The following is a 9,513-nucleotide window of genomic DNA, read 5'->3' on the forward strand; positions in this document are numbered from 1 at the left end:
TCACCATGCACCAAACTAAAGTCAAAATCAGACCCATGTCTATCACCCATGTCTATCAAACTAGACCCATGTCTATCACCATGCACCAAACTAAAGTCAAAATCAAAGATCTAAATATTAAAACAGAAACGCTAAATGTACTGGAAGAGGAAGTAGGCAGAAATCCTGAAGACATAGGGGTAGCAAAGAGTTCATGAACAAAAACCAAACTGTACAGGAAATTCTTCAAAGAATCAACAACTGGGATTTCATCTTATCGAAATGTTTTTGCGCAGCAGAAGAAATTACTAACAGGGTAAAAAGGAAACCCACAAATTGGGAAAAATTTTAGCCAACTGTACCTCAGACAAAGGACTCCTATCTAGAATATATAAAGAATTTTTTAAAAATCAGGCCCTCAAAATTCAAAGACCCAGTCCCAAAACGTGCATCTGAGATGAATACACACTTCTCAGATGCAGAAATACAAATGGCAAATAAATATAGGAGAAAATGTTCAACATCACTAATCATTGGAGAAATGCAAATTAAAACAACACTGAGATTCCATCTCACCCCAGAAAGAACGGCTATCATCAAGAAATCAAGTAATAACAAGTGTTGGAGACGATATGGGGAAAAAGGAACCTTCATGTGCTGTTGGTGGGAGTGTGGACTGGTGTAAAGGCAATTTAAAAATGTATGCACAGACACTATATTCAAGGACAGGAAAGGCAGACTCAGCGCATTCTCATAATTACAGAGTGGCAAAACTCAGCTAGCCTTGAACTCCTCCACGCCAGCTGCAACTTGTGAGACAGACACAACTGAGAAGAAAATACATCTCGTTGTGCCAACTTGTTTCAAGATTTCAAGGACTCATCACCCAGAGATAGACCGGCTCAAAGACAATGATTGGTTTGTTCCTCTCACACAAGCCTCTCACCTTAAGAAACCCCCTTCACCCAGAGCAAGTCTGCCTGACAACACATGACCCAGCCTTGTAACCAATTATAAAATAACCTGCTGTCAGCCTTTTGTACTTCCTCCTTAAAACATGTGAGTGTCTGTTTTACCCCAACACAGGGCTTGTGATTTGCAAATCAGCTGCACCCTGCCTGATAGCACAATAAGTTGTTGCCTTCCAACTCCTCTGTGCTACATGTCTTCCGTCCAATTCAGTCCTGGTTTTCCAGAGCAAGGCACTGCGTATTGAACGGTATTTTAACAAATCTAAACAAGAAACATAATTCTTCTAAGGGACACAGAAAAAGGACTGGGAAAAAAATCAATAACATTTATGATGAAAATTCATTAAATACAAAACAAAGGGAAACATCCATAACCATCTGAAGGGCATCTACAAAAACCTGCCACCAGTATCCTACCAAGGGAAAAGAGCAAATGTTTTCCCTCTACAACAGGAAAGCAAGGTAATCTGCTCTCACCACTCCTACTCAGTACCACACTGGAGATTTTGGTCCGGGGAATGAGAACGCCAGTGTGGAAAGGAAACTGGGCCTGTCGCCAACCTGATTATGTAAACACTCCTATGGGACCTGCCAAGACGGCTTCTAGAAATACTAAATGACTATAGTTAGGTTTTAAGATATAAGACCTGCCATAAGAAGATAAATTATATGTATTGAAGAGACTCTAAAGAGGAGAAATAAGTGGAGAAGAAATGCTCATTACCCCCTAGGAAAGCTCCGGCTTGACCCCACCTGGCTGGCTAAGGAGGAAAGGTCGCAGTCAGAGGACAGGGCTCGCCTGGCTTTGAAGGTACCTTCTCCATTTTCCTCAGGATGAGCTCTTTGGTAAAAGCTTTGCATGAGCTCATTAAGGCCAGCAGAAATAATGTCCTGGCTTAAACAGCACCCAGGGGAGAAAGAAGCCAAAGCCACCTAGGAAGCTGTGGGGATGTCACAGCAAAGGTACTTGTTCCCTCGCAATTTGAAGCTCTTACTGTGTTTCCTACCTGCGGCTTTTGACGACCTCATGGTCTGTGCAGAAACACCTGCTCCAGTGCGCCTGTGCAGGTCAGCTCCATTGGGCGGGTCCTCTGTGTCACAGCCAGGCCTGGGGGGCTGGAGTGGAGGTGTCGCTGTGTGGCACTCGAGTTAGATCTCTTAATGAGCACCAAACGAGCTGATAAAAACTTTGGCACAGATGTAAAACTTAAAAGCTGCTTGAGGTGGTGCAAGGCTGCAATCCCAGTGATTGTGGAGTTTTTGAGAAATAGAATTTGTCTTTTCCATGAAAGCACAAGGCCAAAGCAACTCCATTGTGGATTCAAATGACCTGGCCGTCCATTCACTCCCCACTCCCTAATGTTAATATCCTAAGCTCCAAGAAATGGTACAGTGTACTTTTTCCAGAGCACGCTGGTTTCCAAGATAAGAGCAGAGGACTTTCCCCTCCAATCCTCAGGCCCCTCTCTAGCTGACTTGGCAATGCACCAGCCCCTCCCTTGTGCCTGTGAGTTACCAACCAGATAGATTGCAAGCCTTTAAATTCAGCCAATGAATTTTTTTTTTCAGACAGGGTTTGCTATGCAGTTGAGGCTGGCCTTGAACACACAGAAATCCTCTGGCCCCCGCCTCCCGAGTGCTGGGATTACAGGTATGTGCCACCACACCTGGCTCAGCCAATGAATTTAAAAATAGCTTCTTCCCATGCATTAAAACTCCTATTTTTCTGGCTGGTCTGTGTACCTGCTCCCTCATTACTGGGCTGTTACACCCTTTTGCAAAAGTAAAAAGCATTATTGAGATTCCTTGATGTCTGAGTGTTTCATTATCTGCCCCCAAAAATTGATTCTGGGAACTTGTTTCCAGCAGGTTGGAACAGGAGAACAGTGACTTTGACGCGAACCTCGGCTATATAATGAGATCCTCTCTTTAAGAACACACACAAAAACAACGTCAGAACATTGGCAAAGCTCAACAACAACAAAAAAAATGCAGCTGTGGAGTTGGGGGCTAGGGTTGGCTCAAAAGTACAGCACCTACCTAGCACAGGCCAGGCCTTGCCTTTGATCTCCAGCGCCACAAAAGCAAAATGAAAAAATGTCTCATTGTTTCAAAGATTGTAGTCTCAGTTTGATTTCTTCCACTGAAGAAACACCTTAGCCAACATAAGTGAAGAAAAGTGTGACTACTTCATAAGAGCCAGGAACCAGAGAAAACGGATGTTGTCTCAGAGTCCAGGGGCCCGATCTGTCCACCAGGTAATATTAGCATGACTCACCCAGACATCTACAAGTCTGTTTTACAAGAATCCAGTCGAAACATAACAACAGTATCACAAGATTCCATCAAATATTTTTCTTATATGAGTGCTAGTGATGAAAGGTGGAAAATTTCATCGTGTGACGAGGGAACTGCTGGACATCTACATCTTAATCTGAGGTCCTTACATATCTCTGCCAATTCACCAGAAACTGATCCAGTGGACAAAGAATGAGGTCCATGTAAGCAATCGGTCTTGCCCTCACGCCTGGCAATATGTTTATCTTCAACAATCGGGGATGTCTTTGAGTCTGGACGAGATAATAATATTGTCTGAGGGAATGGGAATATTTGCTTTCTTTTTAGCTTTACTTCTTTGCAGAAATTCGCTATCATTTAACTCTCATTTTTCTTTTTTCTGTACTGGGAATCAATCTCAGGACCTTGCTCTTGCAGGTAGGCACTGTACCACTGAGCTGTACCCCTGGCTCAGTCATTTCCCCATGTACACAGTAAATGTATTCCTTTTTGGAGGCATATATTCATTTTTGTAATGCATGTGAGTTGATTGAGACAGTGTGAAAATCTTGACAGTGAGGCCTGTCGCCTCATTTCAAAGTTTGATATGTGAAACAGCCAGCCCTCCCTCTGTTCCGTTTGGTGCTATTCTTCACTGCACTCAGGAAATTCTCGTCAATCAGGAGGCTGCTCCTTCTATAGGATACTGACCATGGAACCTTTTGAGCACACAAGTGACCCCCTTTCAGAAAGAGCACACTAAGTCCATGAAGAAAACTGGGGCATGTATAGAAGCCAAGAATAAACGGCTTAAGTGCAAGTATTGTTAGGCTAAGTGAGGTTGATATCGCAAGAAAGATCTTTTTCCAGAAGTTTCTGTATGACAGTCTATCACCAGAGGTCTGTTTATGCAGGCAGGAGCTAACTTCCTCCTCACTCTGGACAGAGGGCGGGCAGTGGAGCAAGAGCCAATCAGCGATAAAGGGATGCACCAATTGTCCAACCAGGTGAGTCGAGGTGGGCGAGGACTTCCGGTGCCATGGCTCCGTATTCGGAGTGCTTTGTGGAGAGTCCCTCAGCTCGCTAAACCACCTCCTGGGTGTTCTACCGGCTGCAGGCTGCGTGGGAAGGACTCTGGGAGACCAGGAATCCACGCAATGGTGATGGTGGGGGACAGTAGCTGGGGAAGGGCTGGAGTCGGGCTGAGGTCTGCAAGGAAGTGGCCAGAGCCACCTCTGGGGAGCTGCAGCGCCCTGCTGAGCTCCAGACCCTGAGGTCCTCCTGCTCTTTGGTGCTTTCCTCACTTTTTGCTTGGCCGCTTCAGGGTGACAGCCGTGTTCCGTGAGTCCTGTCCCCAGTGTGACACTACCCGCCCGCAATGCCATCTCTTGGGACCCAGCACAGTTTCTGCAGTCTGGGAGAGCAGGGTCTTGGGGGGATCCTGATTCCGGGGGCGCTTGGAGCCGGGGCGGCCGGGGGTGCTGGGTCCCTGGGGTCATCGCTGTCAGGAGCAGAGCTGGAGGATCCCACATTTACAGATGTCTGCGATGCAGGATGTCACACCCACCCGCGCTCCTCAGACCTCTGCCTTTTTATCTTCTCAGTGAATTCCTAAGTTTCCAATAGTTTCCCACATTGTCATTGTCATAATAGATGTTGACAAGTGCCCTGAGAATCCCAAGAAAGGCCTGACTTTGCAGGTGACGTGACTTGGGAACAGGGCTTCCCCAGCATGAAGGGAACCTCTGCTTGTGCACTCCGCAACCCAAACAATTATCACCTTATTTATGTGAGACCCCTACTGACAAAGAAAAGGAACAGAGCTCCTGGTTTCACGGCCCTGTGCAGTGAAGTCCTGAACCCAAAGGAGGCTGTTAGTGTTCTCTCGGGTGGCTCTGGGTCTTGGTCTGTAGACTCAGCCTCCCTGAGCTTATCTTTAACTCGGGGAACACCTCCACCTAGGAAAATTGTCTCTCAGTATTGCGAGAAATGGTTCAGAGCCACTCCGGGAGAGTAGTCTGTCCATTGGGTTAGTAACCAACAAATCTGCGGTGCAGTCCTGTTTTATGAGGTGGCTGCCTGATACGCAACCCCTTCAAGCATCCCTGTGTGGTTCTTCCTTGGACTTCTGCCAGGGGGCTGTGTTTGGTGGGCTGCAGGGGAATTTTCCAGCAACTCGTTTTGACAAAGTGCCCTACTGGAAGGAGAGGTTAAAGGAGCAGTGTGTAGCTACCCAGACACAAGCGTGAAACTGCAGGCCGTCAGCAGAACTGTTTGCTGTGACACAGGCCATGTCTCCTCCACTTTTTAGGAGAATTTTTGTCAAAAAGATGAATAGCTCTGTGATTCTGGGAAGCGTCCTGAGTGGGTGTCTAGGTGGCTGCTCGATCCAGAGCTAATTGGAGAGAACCAGAGTGCAGTAACTGCTTGATTATTTAATGAGCTCGGATCACAGTGGACTCTGTGTATTGAAAACGACCATTAGAAACTCAGGTTCTCAAACCAGTTTTCCTATTGTGTAAGGTACAAAGAAAATGGATTTTAGAGAGAAGTGGTTGCCGTGCACTTGAAGTTCCGGAAATGGGGGAGATTGGCAGGTGGCGGTGCAACTCCTTGTTGTGGGAAAGACTCCTTGTGGGAGAGACGGCTGTTTCATGTGCAAGTTCAGTCTCGGTCTTCCCTCCGTAGTCCACTACCCCTTTTTGTTTTAAGTCTCCCCACTATGGCTTATGCGCAACTCTACCTGAGGCCATTTTCCACGGCCAGGTGCATTATTCATAAGGCAGCAAAACAAGCTGTTCCTTATAATCAGACTATTTAAGGGAGGCCTTCCAAGGACTTTAGGAAGCTGAGGAAAATATTGGGGGTGTTTAAATGTATTACCAGTGTGGGAAGAGGTAGTCTCCTCTGTCAAAGGAAATAATTGAAATATTTCCATTTTATAAGCCTCCTTCTTTGTGTAATACCCTTTTTTGTGGTAAAATCTACGTGTGCTTGTTTCACAGTTCTTGGAACACTGGAGACCAAGGGTACTTGGCTGTGGACCTGCTGTAAGACTTCGCAGCGCAGGGCTTTCCGGACCACAGAATGTGCTCTGCCTGGGTCCGTGAGCTCATGAATGCAGCCAATGGGGTTAGATCGTGAGGCCACACGCCCACCAGTGGTGCAATGACAGTGTCTGTCAGGCTCGAGCCTGGGCCTGCTCGGCATGCGTGCTTGTCCTTCTCAGACTGAGCTCTCTTCTGCTTAAGCAAAGTGACCTCACCAAGGACTTTTCTAGACTTCCTTTTGCCTTGTTTGTGACACCAGATTCGTACCCAGTACCAAGGGAGGGTAAGGCTTCTTGCTAAGGGCAACTTTCTCAAAGGGCTGCCTGGAGAATGCGAACTGAGACACACGTTGACCTGGGGCGTCTGCATGGACAGGGACACGTGACCCTGGCAGTGGAGGGAAGGGCACGGGCTGTCGTCCCTGAGGTCATTGCTGTCGTCCCTGCACTGCTTCTACACACTGACTTAAAATTGAAGTGTTGACTGAGGTGGACTGTGTATACAACAAGCACTGAAGCAGGGGTAAATCAGGTCTCTCTCCAGGACTAAGAATGAATAGCAGAAAAAGTGATTTTTTTAGTAGGGAGAAGCAGTGGAAAGGAAAAAGGAAACAGGGAAGCAGGGCTTGTTAGAAGGAGGTAAAATGAGCAATGACAACAGTGACCTCCTTCCCCTGAGGTCACATTGTTCTGAGTGTGACAATGATTGAGCTGCCTTGGCCTGAGAGGGTCGGAGGTCACAGGCCTGAAGAAAGCCGGGAAACCTAGTAACAGATCCGGTGACTGTGCCTTTTTGTGGTTACTGATCAGTCCACCTAATCATTTGTGAGGCAAAATTGAAATGAGGAAACGGGTCTTGTAGGTTTAATAATGGGGCGGGCCTCACCACGGAAGAAGGATGGGGAGGGGTTTCTCTGGGATACAAAGACTTCAGGGTGTGTGTGAAGTGTTTTACTGTTTGGGGACTGAATGCATATATTTGACTCTGATTTGTACAGCCCCATATTTCTTTTTTAGTTTTGGAGACCTGGTCTTACTCAGTTGCCCAGGCTGGGAGGACTTTTACACTGTCCACCTCCCTCACTGCTGAGAAGCCGAGCATGTGACATTTAGGTAGTTCGAGGGTGGGCTTCTCTAATCACCGTGATTTTCTGAGATTTCAGAGCCTGGGGAAGGAAACATCAGTGAGGGAAACATCAGTGAGCACCTTTCATTGCAGCTGCTTGGGAGACTGAGACAGGAGCGTTGCAGCACCAAGCCCGGCCTGCACAGTTGGGCAAGAGCCTTTTTCACTATGGAGTCAATATTTTGGGGTGGTCCTCCAGTGTACTTTTCATGATGCCCTAAATTAAATCTTTAGTACTAAAGAAAAAGGGAAAACTTATTACTGAAATCTTTCAGCTTCATAATTTATTTGCTCCTCTCACTAGTGGTATATGGTACCGTGATCGTGCACAAAGTCTTGAGTCCGTCAGCAGCTGGACACGCGGGGTGCAGAGCCAGTGACCACAGTGCATTGTACTCCATGATGTTTGTGACATATTTAGTATTTTACTATGAATTTGTGTATACGTCACGGAGATGTCCCGAAGTAAACATGAAGAAATGCGTGTTGAGCACCTTTAAACAAGTCTTACAATGATGTTTGATGAATCAGGGATGTTCTGCATTTTCAGAACATTTTATTTTCAAGTTCTTTGGGTTGATCACAATATTTTTCCCTTTCTAACTCAGATAGCATCTCTACAATCATTTCTTCAACTTTCTGTGGAGTCCTTTTTATTTTTTTTTTTGGTTTTTCTCCGGTACCGGGAACCGAACTCACGACCTTGCGCTTGCCAGGCAGGCGCTTTTGCCGCTGAGCTAAATCCCCAGCCCCCGTGGAGTCCTTTTTAGAAGATGACTTTCGTCAGACTGTTTCCTGTTTTGAGTGTGTATGGATCAGATTCTCCAGAGGAGCTCAGCCTGAAAAATAGTAGCAGTACTCTTTGGAAAAGGGAACACTCATCTCAGGGTTTTTTTTTATTGGAAGTATGTCTGTTTTGTTTTCATTTGGTACTGTACTCAGGTCCCCAACGCTGGTCATATTCTCTGCCTTACATCACCGTGAAAAGGGAGTAGAGCTGGGTGTGCTGTCAGGAACCCGAGGCAGGACGATTGGTGTGAGTTTGAGGCCAGCAAGGGCTGCAATGTGAGTTCCAAGGCAGCCTGAACTGCATAGCAAAATCGTGTCAGAAAGAGAAAAAGAAAAAAGAAGTACAGTTGAACTTTCCTCTTAAAAACACAGGGCTGGGGGCTGGGGATTTAGCTCAGTGGCACAGCGCCTGCCTGGCAAGCGCAAGGTCGTGAGTTTGGTTCCCGGTACCAGAAAACAAACAAACAAACAAAAAAAAAAAAACACAGGGCTGAGCAGTTTAACGCAAGACAGCAAGCTTGTGCGAGGCTAAAGAGAAAGCATTGATATTGCTAGCTCTGATTTCTGCTTTTCTGGGAACCCTTCCTGCTGATGTAACCTTGCATCAACATCTGCCTTTCTCTACTGGGGTGCTCACTGCTGTAACCCCACTTCCTCTGCCATCACCTCAGTGAGCTGAGGGCGGGTCTGCCCAGCGTTGTCACTTTTGAAGTGCTTTCTACTTTGTACTGATTTATCTGTCTCTGGGGAAAGAGGTGAGCATGAGCCTTTGTTATGTATTTCCTAAATAGCAAGAACCTGCAATATCTGGAATTCCCCTAAGTGTCTCCCGGGCCCCCACACTCTGAGGTTGAACTTCCATGTTGGCATCTGGGAGACGCCCACGGAAGCAGCCCATGGAGAGAGACACAGTTGGGATAAAGCACAGCTTCGGTTCAAGGCCCCTTTATTCTGTCCTCTCCAGTGGGCGTCAGCATACACCATGAGGCCGTGGGGTCTGTTCTGGTTTTTCACACTAGTGACATCTGAAAAGTAGTGCAGGAGGTGAGGACAAAGAGAGTGTGCAGGTCACAGAGAGGACTTTGGGTGTGTCATTCATTCTCCAGTGCTTTGGGGCGTTGGGAGTTTTTTTAGCTGTCGTGGTCCTAATTGGCCCCTTCTGGTACCTCATCAATCAGGAGCTTGTGTCCACCGCACCTGCTGTGTCTGGGGTTCTCAGGCATCGATGAGTGGGCTCATCAGAACACATGTGTGTGTCTCCGCTCTCCTGTTACACTCAGGATGCAGAGCACGAGCGAGATTTGGAGCGTGGGTAGAGGTCA

At 46.8% G+C, this 9,513-nt stretch overlaps 1 protein-coding gene across 2 annotated transcripts in view; it reads left to right on the top strand.

Moving 5' to 3' along the window:
* The first annotated feature begins 4,259 nt into the window (after positions 1-4,259).
* LOC102003039 (zinc finger protein 14-like) overlaps positions 4,260-9,513 on the top strand; it is a 20,521-nt gene continuing 15,267 nt past the window's right edge. For both annotated transcript variants that reach the window (XM_013505565.1, XM_013505563.1), the window contains exon 1: positions 4,260-4,387. Coding sequence is in view for 1 of the 2 variants with exons in the window: in XM_013505563.1 (XP_013361017.1) it covers positions 4,385-4,387 (3 nt within the window). In the remaining variant the exon portion in view is untranslated. The remainder of the gene's footprint in view (positions 4,388-9,513) is intronic.

This window comes from Chinchilla lanigera, unplaced genomic scaffold, assembly GCF_000276665.1.
Source record: "Chinchilla lanigera isolate Chin_1 unplaced genomic scaffold, ChiLan1.0 scaffold00098, whole genome shotgun sequence".
Lineage (NCBI taxonomy): Eukaryota > Metazoa > Chordata > Mammalia > Rodentia > Chinchillidae > Chinchilla > Chinchilla lanigera.